The 22,252-nt window shown below is 40.9% G+C and overlaps 1 protein-coding gene across 2 annotated transcripts in view; it reads left to right on the forward strand.

Annotated features, from left to right (window-relative positions):
* Nucleotides 1-17,240, forward strand: part of UPF2 (UPF2 regulator of nonsense mediated mRNA decay) — a 110,998-nt gene extending 93,758 nt beyond the window's left edge. Inside the window, exons 19-22 of one of the 2 annotated variants that reach the window (XM_044761932.2) lie at nucleotides 504-671; nucleotides 9,215-9,356; nucleotides 10,529-10,649; nucleotides 15,965-17,240. In XM_044761932.2, the coding sequence (XP_044617867.1) occupies nucleotides 504-671; nucleotides 9,215-9,356; nucleotides 10,529-10,649; nucleotides 15,965-15,974 (441 nt within the window). In that variant the 3' untranslated portion in view covers nucleotides 15,975-17,240. Of the gene's footprint in view, nucleotides 1-503; nucleotides 672-9,214; nucleotides 9,357-10,528; nucleotides 10,654-15,964 lie in introns of those variants that run through there. The other variant, XM_044761934.2, reaches the window with a different exon arrangement.
* The last annotated feature ends 5,012 nt before the right edge of the window (nucleotides 17,241-22,252 follow it).

The following is a 22,252-nucleotide window of genomic DNA, read 5'->3' on the forward strand; positions in this document are numbered from 1 at the left end:
TAACAAACAAGAAATTAATCTGAGCGTTACTAGGTTCCATTTTTAAATATTGAACACCTTCTGTGTGTAAAGCACTACCAGAGAACACCAGGGAAAAGGTATATAGTGATGAACCCTGCCAATCTGGTGGGGGATTCTCACAGACAAGCAGGCAGTTATGGTACATGATAATGATGAAGGAAGATGTGTGCTGTGGGCATGAATGAAAGGGCACGGTGCACTCGAGGTACAGGGAAATTTGGTAGAACCTACATCATTGGGGGCCTGGGAGAGTCCAGAGCGATAAACAGGAGACAAATCACATAGTTCTTCCAAGCCACATGTAAGGGTTAGGGGTGGGGGACGACTCCATGGTTTCTTTTGCGTTTCAGAAAGATCACTCTGGCTCTAATGATTGTTATATTTTAAGTAATATAGCACTGAATGAATTGTTTGCAATTTATATTTACATATATCCATGTATAACTTGGAGTATTTATATTCTTTTCATCTCTGTCTTTAAGCAACGAAGTGGCGAATCTGTTAAAGTGCACCAACTCGATGTTGCTATTCCCTTGCACCTCAAAAGCCAGCTCAGGAAAGGGCCCCCACTTGGTGGTGGGGAGGGAGAAGCAGAGTCTGCAGACACAATGCCGTTTGTCATGTTAACAAGAAAAGGCAATAAACAGCAGGTAAGAAACTGTCTGCTGGGTTTTCACTATTGATTGTTAGTTATCAAGTATAAGTAGTAACTTTGTTTTATAGATTCTAAATTATCTTTTGCCTACAAGGGGAAAAGAGTTGGAAACAGTTAAAAGATTCAGTAGTAGAAATAATTTTATCTTTATATGTATAGAAGACACATGTGACTTCTAGCAAATAGATATTTTTTAATGGAAAGGACATTTAAAATGTAAATTCATATGTGTTTGTAAGAACATATAAGAACCTTGACTCTGTAGGAAGGTTCCGTAAGTGTGCTCCGGGCCGGAAAGGAAAGGAGGAGATGTATCTCAAAAACATGCTCACTTGCCAAAAGTTCTCTTGAAAAATCGTTGTTTTTTTGACTCCTAATTCTTCTCCTCCATTCTCCTTATACTGCTTCCCCCTTCCTTCCCCTCATCTTACAGAGGGCCCCTCAAAATCATTTCCCCAACTCCTAAGCTGTTCCTTTAGGGGTTCACACATAGATTCCTACATTCGTTCGTCAGATACTTCGCGAACGTCTACCGTGTACCAGATCTTGCTCTGGGGGCTGAGGCGACAGTGATAAACAGCATCGACTCCTTGCCCTCGGGAGCTCAAGTCCGCGTCGGGCAAGGGGCAAACGTTCTGTACTTGCAAGTAGTGAAAAGCATGGTAGAGACAATAAGGCCTGGCTCTCACACGCCACTCTAGGATATGTTGTGTTACCAATTCTGTAACAATTTTTTCACAGTTTAATATTTCTGAAATCAAGTTGCCTCTTAGAGTTGATGGACTCTTGTGATAATTAGCAGTTTTTTTCTCTTTTTTTAGTGGCTTGTAAAATAGTGGCGCATCTTAAAATTAATGGAATATTAGATTCTGTGAAGTATGGAAGCTACCACAGCTTATCGTAGACAAGTCCAATAGCTGGCTCCCACATTCATTCAGATAGTCATTTAACAGATATTTACTGTTGACTTGCTGCATACCAGGCACTATTCAATGTGCAAGATACAGCAGTCAGCCAAAGTCCCTCCTCTCTTGGGAGCTTTTCTAGTGTTGAGAGGCAGACAGTAAAGAAATACATAATGTCAGATTGGCGAAAATGCTACAAAGGAAGATAAAGCAAGATAAGAGGATAGGAAGAGACTGGGGTGGGAGGAGGCAAGGAGAAAGACATCTGGTTTAGTTGGGGTGAGCAGAGAGGACCTCTAATCAGGTGTCATCTGCGATGGAAGGGATATTCTGTTCCCTCGCCACCAGTACAACCTCAAAGAGATGATGCCTAGATAAATTTTTATCTCTACTTTTGTCAGATAATTTCTTGTTTACACAGAGGATCAAAGTTGTACAGTGTCCCATTATTTTGCCACAGTGCAAGTAAATCTTGAGATACAAAAACTACACCCATTAGAGTCGTGGAATGGAAGGCTGGAAGAGACTTTGCGTCATGACCCGTGTTAATAGTTCACTTCGACTTCAGTTCAGAGCAATGCTGTATCTCTCTCATACACTGGCCTCATAATTCCTTTCCAGTCATCAAGACTTTCCTCCATCCTAGGCTCTGGGGTTCTTGTGCTTTCAGGAAAGTTCTGCCCTCTCCCACCCTCACGCCAGGGTTGAGCTCTGGCATTTCTCCACTCCTGTATCCTCCACTCAGTCTCCAGAAAAATAAGGGCGTTTTTTGTTTGTTTTAATCAGGCCTCTAAACTTGGTATTGGATTGAGATCTTTGCCAAAACTGCTCTTCTCAGAGCACCTGGAATTGCTCTGCAACCAGGATTCTCAAAACCCAGGGTTTTTCCTTTTCTTTTTCAGGGACTGCCTAGTTCTCTGAGCTGGACTTTCTATTTCAGTCATCACATTTTAGCTTTGCTTCAGTCTCTTTCTTTAAAAGCTCTCAGCCCTCACACACTGCCGCCGCCCCCCTCCTCCCCATCACCAGCTTTTCTTGGTGCAAAAAGAAAGTTTCAAAACTCTAAAATTCTAAGGCATGCCCAAAGCCTTTACACGTCTTTTTTATTTTTTAATTAATTGTGAAGGGCAGTACATGGCAGGTGGATATACCTTGGTTCCCGTTGCCGTCCAGCTCCTGAACATTCATGTTACATTGGCCTTGGTTTCTCTTATCTAAAAGGAGGTTTAGGAATATCTTTGTGTGAAGATCAAATTACACAATAGTAAATTAGTTTTCTTCATTTGTCCCTCCCTTTCATGGGGCACACATGAAAATTCATTATACTTTTGTCAACTTGTATACCCCATTTGACCCTTATAAGAACATGTAGGCATTGGAAATAAAACTTACTTTAAGAAATTTTTGAGCTTTGTGAAATAAATTCATTTCAGCAGTCCTAAAGTCTAAATTGCGTGGGTCAAAATCAGACTGTATTTTTAGAAGAAATATTTTTGGTTTAAAGTAGGTAGGTTATATACAGTATATAACCCATACAACTTTATACAAAATGAGGACTGTGAAATTTTGTTTACTTTTTAAGGAAATATTTTTATTGAACTTTATTTAAAAATATTATTAGCAAACATGAAATGAGATCTCAGAGTACTTGGTTGTTAAGTAAATTTTCAACTCATAACTTTATTTGGAATTTTAGAAAATGTTCAATTTCGGGAACATTATTTGAAGAAACGTCACTGGTATTTTGTGGTCTGAAAAAGAAAGTATATTTTGTTCTGATTTTTATTTCTTTATTTGGCTTTTGGGTGTTGGCCCTTCTGGTACAACGTTTTTTCTAGAAGTGTGAAAGGTGTTGGGGAATCTTTAATTCTTAACTTAAGTGAAAGATCTCTTTGTGCACCAAAGTTGTACTCAGAAATAACTTTCTTCTGTAGTCATTAGGAGAAGAAAAATTTGCACCAGTGAAGTGAATAGTTGAAAAGAAAGAGGGATGATGCTGTTGATAATTTCTTTCTTTCTAGATTTAAATATTTATGAATTAGAATAATTAATTGAAATAAAATATTTAGATCGTTCAAATAAAAGTTTTAATGTAATAGAACAAATTATGTTTTAAAGAGCTTTTGATTGTTTTAAACAAATGCACAATATTTATTGTAGTTTAATACTTGTAAACAACCCATTTTCTTGCAGTTAATATTTATAAAGAGTTGTGATTTGTTTTACATCTTTTGACTGGAGTAGTTGATATTTATCCTAGTAGCTTGGGATATGTGTATGTGGATACATATATCTATTTGTTTGTTTGTTTCCAGTTTCAACTATAGTTATGAAGTAGCTTTAAAATAGAACTTAAGGGGCTGGCTCGGTGGTGCAGTGGTTAAGTTCACATGCTCCGCTTTGGCAGCCTGGGTTTGCAGGTTTGAATCCTGGGCACAGACCTACACCGCTCCTCAGCATTCTGTGGTGGCAACCCACATGTAAAGTGGAGGAAGATTGGAGACAGATGCTAGCTCAGGGCTAACCTTCCTCAGCAAAAGAAAAACAAAAAGCATCTGCAGCTTGTGATTTCATGGTGCTCAGGGAATCATTTATCTGCATTTCTTATTGGGCTGCTTTGCTTGAGAATTTTGTAAAACAGTAATGTGTTGCTCCCTCCGTGTTTGCGTATATTTATAAATGTTTAAAACTAGTCAGTAAAGTAACTGAGAGGAAAACCAGCTGGCTGATTAGCATTATGATATTGGGGCTCTGTAATTTACATTAAGAAACTCAGACTTCACCTCTCCTTACCGTTACCATCTCAAATAAGGCATCTTATTTGATGCTGGGAACGGAGAATGACTTCAAATTTAGCTGTCATTCTCAAAGCCCAATAGATGTTCTGTATTTTACTGAGATAATACTTAACATTGCTCAGAATTCTTACTGTATTTCAGACATTGTTCTTTTATATGTAATTATATCTTTAAAATTAATGTATTAATTTATGTAGCTCTGTCTTTGTTGATTTATACTGACAGGTTAAATTTTACTTAGAATACCTACTAACTAGTTCATGATTGTTCTATTCAGGGAAGATTGGAAAGTTGCTTCAAGTTCTCATTCTGGAAATTGTTCTCATAGTTGTGGTCTTTCTAGAATCTGACATATCTCTCTCCCTCTCTCTCTCTCTGTCTGTCTCTCTCTCTCGTCATAGTAACTTGGCCCAACTCTGTTTACAATGTCTATTTAAGGGAGCTTTTCTCTACCAATAGTTTATAATACCTAGATTTGGAAATACAGGTACAACAGAATGCTTTCCACATGAATAGTGCTGAAAATAAAGAATTTCGTTTTGAATTATTGTGACATCTCACAATAACTGTACTGTTTAGGAAGAGTGAATTTATTATGGAACTTTGTTTCACGTATTAGACACATGTAGAGTCTCACAGAAAATTCATTTGGAGCTGAACTTTTTTATTAACTTATTTTTTTGTGTCTTACTGTTTGTTTTGAAAACTAAATTAAAGCATTTATGACAGGAAATTATGGCCATTTTATTTAACTTTGTTCCAGTTGTTGTTAGTGGAAATAAAAAATGGTTTGGGCAGGTCACATCTGCTACAGACAGATTCTTTTTTTTTTTTCTTGAGGAAGATTAGCCCTGAGCTAACATCTGCTGCCAGTCCTCCTCTTTTTGCTGAGGAAGACTGGCCCTGAGCTAACATCCATGCCTATCTTCCTCTACTTTATACGTGGGATGCCTACCACAGCATGGCGTGCCAAGCAGTACCATGTCTGCACCCGGATCCGAACCGCTGAACCCCGGGCTGCCGAAGTGGAACGTGCGCACTTAACTGCTGCGCCACTGGGCTGGCCCCCAGACAGATTCTTGATACAGAGTACTACACAGGCCTAAGGACAGTTATTCAGAAGTAGTTCAGGATTTCACTTTCTGCCCACTGGTTGGCGAGCTCTTTCTGCTGAGCAGGTGATTTTTTTTTTTAATTGACTTGTGATTTTGTTTTGCTAGTTTTATTTTCAGAATGTATAGGAAGCAGTGAGGGAGACTTTTATTTTGAACTTTATATTTAAATGTATTCCTAATAGGTAATATTTTTGGAGTACCTACTATGTACTAGGCACTATATTAGACACTTTACATATTTTATCTCATTTAATTCTCGCAGCAACCCTAAAAGATAGTATAGATATCCTCATTTTATACGTGAGTAAAAGAGTGTTCTTAAGTAATTTGCTATTTCATACTAATAAATGGTAAGGCTGAGGTATGAGCCCAGTCTGTCTGTCTACAAAAGTCCTTGTTCTTAACTTCTTTTTGGCATTCCCTAACAAGTATATATTTCATGAAGGAACTGCTTATAACGTGGAAATGAAAGTAAATTTGAGGAAGGGGCAGAAAAAAAGATAGCATAGAATTCATAATTGTAGAAGAAGGAAAAATTGACCATCCTCAGACCATATGCACTAGAATTTAGAAATAAACAGCCCACAACCAGCAATTTTTAAAGGAGACGTGGTTTAAGAGGATGTGGAAGTGCTTTTTTAAAAGGCTGTGTTCAGAGCCGTAAGAACAAGGAAAGGTAATCCCACTGCTTGTGGAGAGATTATAGAAAAAACAACTATTCACTTTCCTTTTCATGAAAAAGAAAGATTTTCAACCCAAAAGGGTAAATTAAAGATTGGGTAAAAGCAGATGATATCAAAAGTGATAGTTTATGTACTTTAAATGAGTCCTTGTCTTCAGACATGAACAATTTATATTCTTAAGGACTGAGAGAACTTATGCAATTCTAGAGCAGTTGTCATTAAACTTAGAAAAGTCTTACAAAATGGCCCAGTAGTCAAACATTGATAATGGGCAAATATTTCCCTTTTCAAGAGCAAGGAAAAAATACGTTCTGAAAACTTCCCAATCCAGTAAACTTGATGTCAGCTTTTTTTTTTTTTTTCCTGCTTTCTCTCCTCAAATCCCCCCTGGTACTTAGTTGCAGGTCCTTCTAGTTGTGGCATATGGGATGCCGCCTCAACGTGGCCTGATGAGCGGTGCCATGTCTGCACCTAGGATCCAAACCGACAAAACCCTGGGCCGCCACAGCAGAGCGTGCGAACTTAAGCACTCCGCCCCGGGGCCGGCCCCTGATGTCAGCTTTTAGCACAATTCTAGATTGAGTTTTAAAATAGATGATGTTGGCATTAGGAAAAGGAAAATTAAAACCAAAATGGAAATACCACTGTACACTCACTAGAATGGCTAAAATTAAAAAGACTGACCATACCAAGTGTTGGCAAAGATGTGAAGGAACCAGAACTTTCATATACCGCTAGTGGCATGTAAAGTGGTGCAACTACTTCGTAAAACATTTTCATTTCTGAAAAAGTAAAACACACCAGGTTTTCCCAGCTTTTCCATTCCCAGCATTTTTCGTTTAGGAGAAATGAAAACTTGTCCACACAGACATTTATGCATGAATGTACAACGTATTTATAGTAATCCAAAACTAGAAGCACCCCAAATACTATCAACAAGTGAATGAATTAATTGTGGTATATTCATACAAGGAAGCACTACTCTCCAATAAGAAGGAATGAGCTGTTGATAGGTATGACAACATAGATGCATCTCGAAATAATTGTGCTAAGTAAAAGAAGCTGGACAAAATAGAATACATCTTGTATGATTCAATTTATGTAAATTTTAAAAGTGCAAACTAATGAATAGTGACAGAAAGCAGGTTAGCCAGCGGTTGCCTTGGGATGGGGTGGAGGAAGAGATGGGTTACAAAAGGGACAAGAGGAACCTGGAGGTGATGGATATGCTCATTATCTCAATTGCAGTGAGGTTTTCTTAAGTTTGTGTATATGTCAAAACTTACCAAATTGGGGCCTGGCCCTGTGGCCGAGTGGCTAAGTTAGCATGCTCCAGGCAGCCCAGTGTTTCATCGGTTTGGATCCTGGACGCGGACATGGCGCCGCTCATCCAGCCACGCTGAGGCAGCGTCCCACATGCCACAACTGGAAGGACCCACAACTAAGATTATACAACTGTGTACTGGGGGGCTTTAGGGAGAAAAAGGAAAAAATAAAATCTTAAAAAAAAAAAAAACTTACCAAATTGTACATTTTAAGTTTGTGCAGTTTCATGGACAAAGAAAACAGTTCAGTGGTTACCACAGGAAGGCAGGTGAGGGGTTGACACAAAGGGTGAAGGGGAGCACTTATGTGGTGACAGACAAGAAATAATGTACAACTGAAATTTCACAATGATGTAAACTATTGTGAATTCAAATTAAGTTTGTGCAGTTTATTGTATGTCCGGTATACCTCACTAAGGTTTTTTTTAAAAGAGAGGTAGTTGTGAGCTCATAAAATAGAAAGTGGTCATTGGAGTCCGTACTAGACCACTAAGAATGGGTCGTGTCAAACTAAGTTCACCGAGGAGGCGAGAGGTCTGCTAGGCTGGCAGCTAAATGGACTACCTTAAGTATATTTTTATTTTGATATGTGAGATATTTAATTATCTGCTGTGATAAATGTGAAATGTGGTTGTTTTGGATTTGTAGATAGTTTCACACCCACACTTAATATTTTTCACCTGAGTGTGCCTGGCCTTCTGCATTTAGTGTTCTGGGTATTATATTTTAAGACGAACGTTGACTAAAATGCGTCATGAAAGAAAGTACCGAGAGAGGACATCTGAGATAATACAAAGAATCAAATTGTCAAATCAGACTCAGATGAATCAGAGATCTTACACAGTGTTAAGGTTTACTAATAATTTCAAGGATGCAAGTATTCGAAAGGCGTAGATCAAAGAGAGAGAGGTCTGGGTTCCTAAGCACAGCTCCCCAAGTCCTTCCTTTCTGCATCAGACGTGCCTTTGGTCCAAAGTGTTAGAGGAGGTCTCTCAAGTGAAGTGTGCAAATTATTCACAGCAGAGAGAATTTAGGTTATGAAACATCTCCATTTTATACTTAGTTATGTAGCTTAACAATTTCTGGGGAGCCGTGGCCCATAAATTCAAAGGTTTGTTTACCTTGCGCAATCCTAAACCGGGGACATCCTGCTAAAAACAAAAACATTCCATAGATAAGGACTCTTTTCCCTAACAGAGAAATAGATCCCCATAGGTCAGTTGCTTAACTCTGCCTCCTTTCCAACATCACAGCTGTCTTTAGAAATGTGAAGGGCTATTAATACTGAAGGTGAACTAGATTTGTTCTGTATAGGTCAGGAGGGCGGAACCATTTGAATGAAAACAGTGCAGATTACAGTTAGCAATATAAAAGCCTTTCTGACAATTAGCCGTACATGACAGGGCCTACAGGTTGGAAAATGATCCCTTCTTGCTGAATGGGCACTTCTAAAAGGGTGCAGGAAAGAGGGTCCTTCTGTTTTTCATGGTGGTTGAACTTGATGGCCTTTTACTTCCTATCCAGCCCTAATGGGTTTGTTTCTAGTAGAGTCATACTAGTATCTGTTTATGTTCTTAGGTGATATTGTCTTTATTGACTTGCAGCAAAAGAAAGACGTTCTTATTTTTTTAAACTCGCTTAATTCTACTATTTTATTTGAAGTCTGTTATTTTCTCAAGCCCTCTGTGATTCCTTTGTATTCTTTTTCTCAGTTTAAGATCCTTAATGTACCCATGTCTTCCCAACTTGCTGCAAATCATTGGAACCAGCAACAGGCAGAACAGGAAGAGAGGATGAGAATGAAAAAGCTCACACTAGATATCAATGAACGGCAAGAACAAGAAGATTATCAAGGTATAAATCATGTTAAAGCAGAAGTGGAAAGTTTTTATGCCTTTTGGACATTTTAAATATAGAATATCAGAGTTGTTATTCTTTACCTTTTCATGTCATGTTTGCATGTATTCAGCCTGAGAGATTGATTTTTTTCTTATCCTATTCTGTCTTCATTTTTCTTTCACTTGTAAAATAACAGTAATGTAATTTTCATATTTTGCTCCCTCCATAATTCCATACTGTTAGAGCTGTGTTTGCAACTGAGATCACAGTCAATTTTTTATTGCCCCATGTTGCCAGTCAACTGTGAGCAAATTAATTCAGTAAATATTTATCAACTCATTTTGTCTGTTTGGGAATCCTGGTCTCGGGGACCCCGTGCTCCTTCAGATTTGAGGGTGTACTCAAATTAGGATTCTTGTTTTGTGCAGACATACCCAGCACTCTTGGATTAACTGGAACCTTGTGTATAGAGTCCATGGGCATCTCATAAGCCAGCCTTTTGGCATTCCTGTGGCACCCAGATTCTAGAACTGTAACATGATTGTTTATATAGCACTGTACTGACAAACGACTTTTTGTGCAAGAGATTGTTGTGAAAATAAATATCTGGTTTTCGATCTTTAAATCCCACTTCTAGAATCTTCTTTCCCAGTTGATACTCAACATTCTTAATAATAATAATGGCTAACACTTAGTATCCAAGTGCTTACTATGGGCTGGACTGTGTTTTTTTGTGCTTTTTCAAAGCATTTAATCCTCACAACAATTCTATGAGACAAGTGTTATTATCATTCCCATTTTACATTTAGGGAAACTGAACCACAAGTCCCATAGCATATAAGTGGCAGAGCTGGGATTTGAACTAATATTGTCTGGCTCCCAACACTGTGCTCATAGTTGTGCTAGAGTGCTTCTTATTCTGTTTTACTGCCTCACAGGACGCTTACATAGTGGCCAAATTGACAATAAGGGGAACATGGATATTAAATGCTACTAAAGAGCACACCTCATCTCCTGATAGGCCCTTTCAGAACTTCTCAATCATTTTAGTTTGCATAATGCTTATTTTTCTTTAGTCAGCCACCTGACAGAACTAATAAACTTCATCTCCCTGGGATTTTATTTGCTTCATAGGGGAGTCCGTTTGCCAGAGTTAACCACATTTTCTGTTTTGCTCCTAATTACAGAAATGCTGCAGTCTCTTGCCCAGCGCCCCGCTCCAGCAAACACCAATCGGGAGCGGCGGCCTCGTTACCAACATCCAAAGGGAGCGCCTAATGCGGATCTAATCTTTAAGACTGGTGGGAGGTAGGAGTCTCTCATTGCTTCCTCAGCTCTTTGTTTTTCATGATGTCCGTATGAATGAATTAGATAGTTCTGGATTCTGCTTAGTGATAAAGGCCTATTTATTAGCAAAATAGAAAAGTCTTTGAGTTGTAGCTATTTGAGAGAAGAAAACCTGGGTGTTAAATAGTTACAGTTTAAAAGAAAATCTTGAATTCAGCCACAGAGATCTTTCACTCTCTGTGAGTGGACTTCTTTAGATTTTTTAATTTTCTCTTTGGTATTTATTTATAGAGAGGACTAGTTACAGACTGGTTGGAGAGAAATCACAGGCTTTATGTTAGGATTTCTTAGGTCAGTGTTAAGTAATCTTAATGTTTACAGAAACTCAAAAGCTATTTGCTAGACTTTCAAGCATGCAGATTGAGTTTGTTTTGAGAGTTTTTGTTTGTTTATTTTTTTAATTATAAAATGTCCTGCTGGGATCCATGCCAGTTCTACTTAAACTTGAGGTGTTTAATGTAAAATAAAACTCTATAAAGAATTTCACATTGAAGATGTTCCCTGATAACATCTCATTCATCTTTTTTTAAGGAGTAAAATTATTTGAAGTTTTTCTGTAACCTGATCTAAAGACCCACACCGTCAATTCAATTTTCTGTCTTGTGGTTGGGTTATGATCAAAGGGACATTGTCTTTGCTGCTCTTACTGATCTCTCTCAGGGTGTTAGTGTTTAGACTGAGGATATACTGCCTCCCTCAGATGTCACCTTCTTGTTGGGGGCAGGCGAGCAGGTGTAGAAGAGAATGTGCTGCGGGTAGTCGCAGTAGTTCATTGTTGAAGAGAGTAGCACTGGGAAAAAATGCAGATATTGGAGCCTACCTCTTTTGCTCACTGAATATATTTATGTGATGCCAATAACATTTTTCTTTGAACTGTATGCTCAGACAACTCTAATGAAATTGCAATTTAATGAAAATTGGTTTGTCATGGTAGTTTAGGGATCTGTGTTTTATTTTTTAGAAATCCAAGTTAGAAGTGATTTACAAACCTATCTAATTAGGCATAATAAGATACTAGATTATTTTTAGTTGCGCAAACTTCATTAAAGTCCTATAATAAAAGCTTTTATTGCTGCTAAAATGTAGAAGCTGGCTAAGTTAACAGGCCATGAAAATTTTAGTTTCTTTTATATTTTCTTAGAGTAGCTTTAAATATATATCATAGTGTTCTTGATAATGTCTGTTCCCTCTTCTTATCTTGTTATTAGAAAACAAAACTATTAGATTATGTTTACCATGATGTTTTTCCATCAACTTCACCTGTCCATGCAGCCTGACATCTCTGAACAGTTATTTCTATTAATTCTCTAATCCCTTTTTGATTTGGATATTGCAAGTGTAGTGTCTTTTCCTAATTTTTAAATGTTTGAATGACTTTTCAGAATCAATAAGAAGGAACTTAGATATATAATTGGTATTTGCAGTAGTATTTTTCCTGTCAGCATACAGCACCTGCCATGGGTTCAGTCCTGCGCTGTGGAAAATTCAAAGGTAGAAGAAGACAGAGTCTTTACCCTCACGCTTGTAGTCCAGTGGGAAAGCCAAGGACAGGTACTTGGAAGAGCTGATTCTCCCCTAGTCATAGATTTATTTAAAAGAATCAATCGAGAGTCTATTAAGTACCCAGCATTTCTTAGGCATCGGGGAGCAAAAATAGGGGAAACGTGTAAACTTACAGCTGCTGTAAGAGATGCGTATATGAACACAGAGTATGCCTTTCTTAGTTTCTTACCAATTACTCAGTCATTTTTCAAAATTCTTCCTCAACGGTCTGTTTTCCTTCCCTCCCTCTGGCCCCTCTCTTAGTCAGACTTGGAAGAATTGGTTGTTTGCTTTTTCTTGCTCACCCCCCACTCACTGTGTCTGACTGTAGTCTGCTGCCTCCCTCTGCCGGTTCCCTGAAGCTGCCTTCACTGGAGCCCTGAGCTGCCGCCTCCTGCCTTCAGTCTCTAGTCCCCTAGGCTGTCCCGGGGCACTGAGCGTGTGAACCCTCCCTTTCCCCTTGGTGTGCTCTCCTCCCTTGTCTTCTGTGGTTCTGAGGCTTCTGGTTTTTCTCGTCCTTCCCTGACTCCTCCTGCTCCTGGCTCCTGTTTGGGCTTGCCTCTGCCTAGAGATGCTCGTGTCCCTCAGGTCAGTCCTAGGCCCTCCTCTCTTACTCTGTGTACGCTCCACAGGAGGTGTCCTGCCCTCCCGAGGCTCACTTACCAGCAGCATTTCTGGCCCACGCCACGCATTTTAGTTTCTGATGGTATATCCAGTTGTCTTCTAAACGGCCCACCTGGATGTCTCATAGGAAAGTAAACTCGGGCTGTCCCCCGCCCCCAAGCCTCTCTCCTCCTCTGTTCTCCTGTTCAGTGAGTGGAAGCACCGCTCACCCAGTTGTCCAAACTAGAAAAGGAGGTTTTATTTTTGACTCTTCTCTCTCCTTCAACCTCCATGTCTGGTTAATTAACACATCCTCTGATTCTACTACTGAGTGGCTCTCACACCTGCCCATTTTATTCCACCCCCACTGCCGAGATCCTACATCAAACTACCATCACCTCCTGTTGGAATCCTGCCAGCAGCCTCCTGATCTCCTTCCCAGTCTCCAGTTTGAACCCCTTCCAGTTTATTGTCTCTGCCAGACCCACAGTATTCTTACTAAATGCACATCTGCTATCTGACTGTGAGAGCACTTCTGCTTAAAACCCTTCAGTGACTCCTCGTGGCTTGTAGGATGAAGTCCGAACGCCTCAGCTTGGTTAACATGGCCCTGCATGATGGGGACGTACTTTCCTTATTGGCTTTATCTCTTGCTCATCTTTCCCCTCCTCCCAACCAAGCTGGCCTTACAGTTCTTCTAATTATGTTCTATTTTGCCTCCCTCTGTTTGCAGTCCTCTCCTGCTTTCCCCGCCTAACTCCTGTTCCTCCTTCATGTCTCACTTTGATATTCTAAAGTCTGACATAGGTCAGTGTGTATATGCTGTCCTGGCTCCCTCTATTTCCACAGACCCCGTCCTACTAATCGCCTGCCAGCTTGTCTCTGTCCCCTGTGAGAGCAAAGACTGAGGCAGAGATGGAGCTGTGTCTCATTTTTCCATCATATCTCCTCCATAGCTCTTGGTGCCTGGCACATAGTAGATGCCCAGTGAATATCTGTTGAATGGACAGGACTTTTAAAAATCTATGCTTAGTCATTTAGTAAACTTTCTTCCTATGTTCTGCTTCTAGCTCTTCTTCTCTCTTGTTTTCCTGATTTCATGAGAGTTCCATCTCTTGAGCTACTCTCCCTACCTGTTTTAAATCTCTTCTTAAAATCATAACTTGGAAAAAAAATCCTAACTTGTCTATCACTCTTGAAAATGGCCCTTTGTAGAGTATTATGGTATTTTCAAAGCCAGTGTTCTAAAAATGCAGGTGCAGATGAACATGGTAGAGGAACAAGCAAACATATGTAAACGTGAGGTTTTGAGCCTTTCGAGTACCAGAGTTTCTTTGCCGTTTTTTAAGTATTAAGTGAAGAAATGTAGTCATTTGAAAGAACATAACTGGTGGGGTGGAGTCTCCCAGTGGTTTGGCTCCCCTTTATTTTCTTCTATTTTTAATGCTGGGCCAGTTTTGGCAGCAAGATGTGTATGTAGAGTGATGGTTCATCAAGTATCTTAGGGAGAACATGCTGAGCGGTGAGTTCCTACAAAGGAGGGAGAAGAAAATTCTGTGAGTGAAGTCTGAGAAATTGTTTCCCATTTGACTCTTAACTGGGCTAGTGCTTTTTAAAAAAATTAGATATTAATATTGTTGATGTTATATGGCAGATAAAGGGAAATTTATTTGGAAACTGGTTCTTAAAGCAGTTTAAAATTTTTCTTCCCTGTGGATTTTGATAAGGCTCCCAGACATTAATTATAATGATTTTTGTATTTTCTAATCAGGATTGAAATAGGGCTGTAAGTTAAAATTTTAGCCCTTTTCACTGGGCAGAAATTCTCTAACAAACTGTAGGCATTTGCTTATAATGAGTTAAAATAGCACTAGAGCTCTAAGTAAAACAGTTATCCAGGTATTCTCTAGTACAGGACAAGGTAGTTTTCCACTCTGCTAGTGTTGAAAAAACTGAAACTTCATGGCTGACAAGCATTAGCAGTAATGTGGTTTATGCTACAAGTTCATGTGGATTATATCAGTGCTTCTCAAACTTTAAAATACATATTTTAATCATCTTGACTCTTATAAACTGCTGCTTCTGGGTCATTTTCTAACAAGCTCCCAGATGATGGCAAAGCTGCTAGAGTGCAGAGCACATCTGAATAGCAAGGGGTTATACCATCAGACTTTTAGCCCATCTTAAGGAGTGTGTGCATTTTTTAATAGATATTCTCTTTATGTCCCTATTGTAAGATTAAATAAGTGATAGTTATTTAATAGTTCTCTCAGGGAATACTTGTTTTATTGACCTTTTTCCAATTCAGTTCAGTTTTGCATGAGTTATGGATATATCCAGCTGAAGATAGACTTTTCCACGTTTGCATTTTATTTTTTGAAAGCTTCGTGCTAGTGTAACTTGCCTTGTGAGAAACAAGCTGTATTAGTTTGCTAGAATTGCTGTTCCGAAGTGCCATGAACTGAGTGACTTCAACAACAGAACTGTGTCGCCTCACAGCCCTGGAGGCCAGACGTCCGAGGTCAGGTGTCGGCAGCGTTGGTTCCTTCCGAGCGCTGTGAGGGAGAATCTGTTCAGGCCTCCTTCCTGGCTCCTGGTGGCTTGCCAGCAATCTTTGGCCTCCCTGGGCTTCCACAGCACCGTCCGCTCTCTGCCTTCGTCTGCACGTGGCATTCTCCCTTTGTGTGTGTGTCTGTGTCCAAATTTCCTCATGTTGTTAAGGACACAGTCCTACTGGATTAGGGTGCCATCCTACTCCAATAGGGCCTCATCTTAACTAATTATATCTGCAGTGACCCCATTTCCAAATGAGGTCACATTCTGAGGTATTGGGGCTTAGACTTCAACATATGAATTTTGAGGGTAAACAATTGAGCCATAACACAAAGTATGAATTCTCAGCATCTTAGAAAGTAGGAAATGTACTGGGATCACCCCTTCCAAAAATGGTCAGAATTGCTCTTTTTAGCGCCCGTCTTGCGTCTTCATCAGAGGAGTTTGTGGGCTCTTTACAAAGCACTGATTATCAGGAGATGTCAGGCAGCAGTGGCTGGTGGTGATAGGGGGCCTTTTCTTGCTGGAGCTTTGTCCTTAGCAGTAGTGCTTTAACATTGCCCTGTTTGTGCCTCCAGGAGACGTTGATCCAGCAGCACGTGTCATTTCATTAGGTCCTGTATCTGATGTTGTGGATAGTGGAGTCCTCCAGCAATTGAATGAGAGCAGTGGACACATCTCAGCATGTCGGTCTAGAGAGTTGCGAATCTAAACCTGGGACAGGCTGGGGCCATGAGGCGGAAACAGCAGCCTCTGCCAACACCGGAACAAGCCGACGCTTCCAGATAAGGCGTAAACGGCCTTTTGTAATGGAAATCACGTGAGGGTTAATCTTCTCTTGAGAATGGCAGTCATGAAATGAGATGGTTAACTTGACTACTGAGCAGTTACACCAAGAAGAGCGTCAATGAGATGATTGAGCCGGAGAAGAAGCGGTTGTAATGGTAATGGTATGGGGAAATGAACTTGAGTTTTAAACTTGATTTGAGTTACAGTGTCTCTGAATTGAACATCCCATGTTGGAAGAAGATACGTTTGGGGGCTCCAGGACTACAGTAGAAAAGTATAGAGCAAGCAGTAAAATCTCCTAGTAAAACTTACATGCAGGACAACAAAATGATGAAAGATATCCAGATACCAGATAATCCACCAGGAAGGCTTTTGTTTAGGAATTTGTTTCAAGAGGAACAAGGGATGAGGGAGAAAAATCGGTTTTATCCATCAGAGTCAGTAATATAAAATTGCCTATTGGGGTAAAAGAAAAACGTGAAGCTTATTAGTATAAAAGAGTGTGAGTTCAGATGGCTTAGGGAAGTCTGACACCAGCCTAAGATCAGGGAGAGTTGAGCCCATTGTAAGTATCATTGACAACAAGCGTGCCAGTCAGCATGTCACAGAAAATGGACGAAGGACAACAAGAAGTGGATCAGAAGATTTTGTTGACCTTCATGGGTTTACAGCCTCTGTCTCTAAACAAAGTATGGAAACAGTAGAGCTTTTATTTTGCTTTTGGTTTTGTTTTGTTTTGTTTTGTTTTCCCCCCACTAAATAGAAATGAGGGTTCTTAGTCTGTTTCTGGCAATCTGTTAATTTATTAGGATAGTTGTCTTTCGTTTGCTTTCCAGTAGGCATAGTAATTTAGTTAAAGAGCACATCTGTATGCTGCAACTTGATTACATCTTTTTTTCTAGCTATTTTGCATTTTTTCTTTTACCATGTTTCAGTTTCTGCATGTAGAATTAAATGAGAAACAAAACTTGTAAAGTTGTAACATTTCACATGGAAATGCTGCCCGATCTTCACCAGCTTCAGAAATCTGACTTTGCCGATGCTGCAATAAAGTGTTGTAATTTAGATTTAATGTGCTTGCGTTTTATTTGGTTTGGGTTTTGGAAACCTATTCAATGGAAAATCACTATCTTCCAGGGTCATCTTCGACCTTTATAAAATAGTCTCGGAGACCATTTCTTTAGCATTTCACTGCTAGTGTTGCCCTCACTTTAGCATTCTGTATTTGCATTATTTTCCTGGGTGCCTGAGTTAGCTTACCTTTGGATCAGTACAGAAAAATAGCCTGTGGAGTCCAACAGAATAAACTTTTTTTTTTTTTTTGAGGAAGATTAGTCCTGAGCTAACATCTGCCACCAATCCTCCTCTTTTTGCTGAGGAAGACTGGCCCTGAGCTAACATCCGTGCCCATCTTCCTCTACTTTATATGTGGGTCGCCTACCACAGCATGGCTTTTGCCAAGTGGTGCCATGTCTGCACCTGGAGTCCGAACCAGTGAACCCCCGGCCACCGAGAAGCGGAACGTGCACACTTAACCACTGCGCCACCAGGCCGGCCCTGCTTGTTTATTTTTTTTATTTTATTATTTTTTTTTAAAGATTTTATTTTTTTCCTTTTTCTCCCCAAAGCCCCACCAGTACATAGTTGTATATTCTTCGTTGTGGGTCCTTCTAGTTGTAGATGAGCAGTGCCATGTCCGCGCCCAGGATTCGAACCAATGAAACACTGGGCCGCCTGCTGCAGAGCGCGTGAACTTAACCACTCGGCCACGGGGCCAGCCCCCCGCTTGTTTATATTTTAAAAAATATAAATAAGGGGGAAAAGCCTTCTGAATTTTGGAGAATACTGTGATTCTTATAACTTTGTCAATCTCTTGGACCTCTTTTACCCCTTTGTGATCTACCAAAGGTAAGCAGATGTTAACACATCAGTTGTTAGCTGTCAGACTTCTTCCTTTTATCCCTTTTGGGGACTAATAAGCTGTAAAGGCCTGTGAGCATCCTTAAGGGTCCCTCTCCAGATGAGTCCCTGCAGTTGCCTCTGAGAGACCCATGGGCCCTTGCATGCTCTTACTCTCCAAAAAGTCAAAAACCTGATGGCCAGACAGAAGAAAGGATCCAGATAGCACACAGTAGCCAGAAGAGCTGAACAAGGAGCAGGACTGGGAAAGCAAAAACCACACAAGCAAGACGCAGAAACAAAAGAGGAATAAGTGTGGCGCAGACCCCTGAGAGGCCCCTGGGCTGGAAGTCCTGGACCGTGTGGAGTGTTAGTGTTGGAAGGAACACTCGGTTTGCAGATGGGGAGTCATCTTGAGGTGCAGTGACTTAACACCGTTCAGTGTGGTGAGATCAGGCATTGGTGGTGTCAGGAGTTTTGTGATTTCCAGAAATAACTTCATTATAGGAAGGAGATAGGCCCAGAGTGGTGAGACCAACAGCAAAGAGAAGTAGACCCCAGATTTCCTAATAACTCCAACCATATCATATAATATCTTCATAATACCTATAGTGGAAAACCTGAGGTAATTGTTAAAAAATGTATCTTATAAAAGAGATGAAATACATCTCAGGTTCCCTCCTAAAGTGGTTTTAAAGTTCTTTACATTCAGGGGTAAATTTCCTGCTGTTCAGAAGTCTAATTTTTTACTTAAGTTGCAAATGAAAGACGTCCAATTTAAATTTGCTTAAACTCACAGGAGACTATGGTAAGGATCCTAAAGTTTGAAACCAACACAAGAATATTGTTGGGCTTTAGAAATAACTAAATGGAATGGGAATTCTCATGTACTTTCTGCTCCGCGGCTTTATTCTTCCTGACTGTCTTTACTCAGGCTGCCATGCCAGAATACCACAGACTGGGCGCCTTAAGCAGCAGATGTTTATTTCTCTCAGTTTTAGAGGCTGGAAGCCCAAGATCAAGGTGCCAGCACTGTCAGTTTCTCATGAGCACCCCCCCACACACACACACACTTTCGCTTGCACCCTCCCACCTTCTCACTGTGTCATTATGTGGCCTTTCCTCTGTATCCCTTGTGTCTCTTCCTCTTATAAGGACGCCAGTCCTATTGGATTAGGGCCCCACCCTTATGGCCTCATTTAACCTTGGTTACCTCCTTAAAAGCCCCGTCTCCAAATAAAGTCGCACTGGCAGTTGTCGGCTTCAACCTGTGAATTTTGAGGGAAACAATTCGGTCCATAACACTCACTGTAAACTTGGTTGCCAACAGCTGCTGAGTTTTATGTCTTACAGCTACAGAGACGACTTGGCCTCTGCAACCAAGTCTGCATACCCACGGAACTGCTGGCCCTGCTTGGCATGGGCACCCGTCCTTGGACCGGTGATCTGTGGTCTAGGGCGCAGGTCCTGTGAAATCATGGCCGCTCTCACAGGAGCCTTAAGAATTACCTGGGGGAGGGGACTGCCTACACTCAGTTTTCCAAAATAGAAGTTCTCTGATTTTAAGTGTGAGCTTTCCCACATAGCTATAATTTATTTCTAAAGTTTGGTTTTTAAAGAACTCCAAATATTTCATCTATATAACCTCTCTTTAAAACATTGCTTTTCCTTTGTGTGGCTGGCATGAAGGTGTAGCTGGCCCAGCTCTCAGTCTGGTACTCTTCCCTAGACTTGTTTTGAATGAAAACAAAACGGAGGTGGAATCAATTTAAAATTTCAAAAAGACTTAGCATGCTGTGAGTAAAATCACATTTTGGGCCTTCTTATTTAAATGTGATGTATTTAATTTTTACCTTTGGAAGTCCAAAGGACATTCCGCCATCTTCTGTTATCTCAATAGGTATGCTTCTTTCTGGAGGAGTAACTTTGGAAATGGTTGGATTATCACTCAAACGTTTGTCTCCTTGAAACTGGTTCAATCTTACAGTTATTGGGGAAGTGTTTCAAGTTCTGTTGAGTGTGTAGATGGATGTGTGCAAGTACTCGTGTTTTTACCTTTCTTTGGCTTCCTACATGAACTGTACAGTCAGTTTTACTTTGGGTTCATGGATTTAAACATGTATATGAATACCTGGCAACCATGGAAAGAGAAAGATTTATTGGCAATATTCATTGGCCTCCTGTATACCAGGCACTAACCTAAGCACTGGGGATACAGAGGTGGAGAAAAATCCTTGCCCTCGTGGGGCTGACATTGTCGTAGGGGAATCAGACAGGAAATGTGAAAAATCCTATGAAATTAAGTGATGATAACGGTAGAGTGCTTAGTGCAGTGTGTGGCTCACAGGCAGGATTTGTTTGATGCGAGTTACTGTGACTATTACAGCCAGAAATCTCTTCCTCTTCACTACTTGGCTTGTGCTACTTGCCTTTCAGGATTTAGTTGAAGCTTCGCATCCTCTGGGAAACCTTGCCATCCTCCCCACCCCCGATTTGATGGAGATGCTTTTCTTGAGTTCATTGGATGTGCCTCTGCCTTCCTGCCCACGCTGGGGGAAGATGAGCTTAAAAGAAGGGTGGTTACTCTGCTGCTGTTTTGCGAAGAGACAAGCAGAGCCCCTTGTGTTGGAGGACAAGGCTAGGAACGGGGGACCCCTGTGAAATGCTCAACAAATCCTTTTCCCCGGATGGTGGGAATTCTGAGGGTATCTCCTCAACTCCAGGAGGTGCACGTGGCCATGTTCTGAAGCACCTGCCCCTGCCATGTTCAGAACAAGACTTCTGCCCTGGGTCCAGACATGGCCTGACCTCAGGCTTGCTGATGGGTCTCACCTGTCTTGTCTGGCTTGACCGGTGAGGTCAGGAATTTGCAAAGTGGAAACAGGTCCTGGTAGTCTGCCATTTCCCCAGTTCACACCAACTCTGGATGGTGGCATGGCGACTTTGGGGTCAGTGCTGGCAGGAAATTTCTCATCTGGACTGATGGGCAGAGAATGTCATTCTAGTTCCATGAACTGTTTGCTTTGGAATCTAAGAGGTGAACAGGTGGGCTTCGTGTGTTCCCCCAAGAGCTGTGTGCACCTGTATACACCTGCCATTAGGGAGTTCTCAGGTCTGGAACATTTTTTCAGTCAAGGCCCAGAGGCAAGAAATACCTACTATATTCAGAAGGGCAGTGAAAGCACCAGGCAGACCACTGGTCGGTCACTTACTCATTAGATGTATGTTGAGCACCAACTCTGACACATCCTACCTTTATGACCTGGGGTAATTATTAACCTCTACACTTCAGTTTTCTCATCTACAAGATGAGGATAACTTCTTAGGATTGTATGAAGATTCAGTGGGATAATAAGCATGAGGGTCTTAACAAGGGGCTGTGATACAGTAAGTGGTCAAAAACGGTTACCTGATAGTACGAGTACTCTTCCTGCCACAGCTCCTATGTGCCAGATACAGTGTTGGATACAAAGCTGAGTGAGCAGGCTCTGCCCTGGAAGAACTCATAAGCCTTCAGGGTGCAGAGTGAATATCAAGTTCAGACCTGGCTGGCTAAAATCACACGCATAACTTCCAACACACTACATGGCCCGCAGAAGAATGTGCCTGAACAGCAGTGGGAATGCTACCCTTCCGGTGATTCTGGCCTGGACCAAGTCCTTTCTTCTTGCCAAATAGAGAAATAACGTGCCCATCTCCCTAGAGATCAGTGGCCATTTAAATTCAGGCATAAACCTTTTACGTTCTCATTAATTTTTCCCTCTATGTTTCTGTCTTCCCCAGAAACAGAGGGTTGGTGGTTGGCTTGAATGTTAAGGAGAAATACATGATTATCGTAGTTCAAACGACTCCAGAAGTATCATGGCAGCTTCTGAGCTCTCCACCATCCTGGGATGAGAATGGGCTATTGGGTCAAGTCACCCCAAGTGTTTTTCCAGATAGATCATGGATGGGGGTCAGACCCACAAATTCCAAGAGGCCCTTTGGGAGAGATGGGGATCCTTGAAACCCCACAGGCTGGTGACTTCTCTTTGGGCAAACAGAGCAGGCCAGGAAGATATTCCAAGGTCATCTTGAGACTGAGGTGGGATTTTTGCCAGGCTTCCTGGAGGGGGCATTGGCAAAGAGTAAGACGTGAGGGGAGCAGAACAGGAAGCAGTTTTGAAATGAGAAAGCAG

The sequence above is a fragment of the Equus asinus genome, chromosome 29, assembly GCF_041296235.1.
Source record: "Equus asinus isolate D_3611 breed Donkey chromosome 29, EquAss-T2T_v2, whole genome shotgun sequence".
NCBI lineage: Eukaryota > Metazoa > Chordata > Mammalia > Perissodactyla > Equidae > Equus > Equus asinus.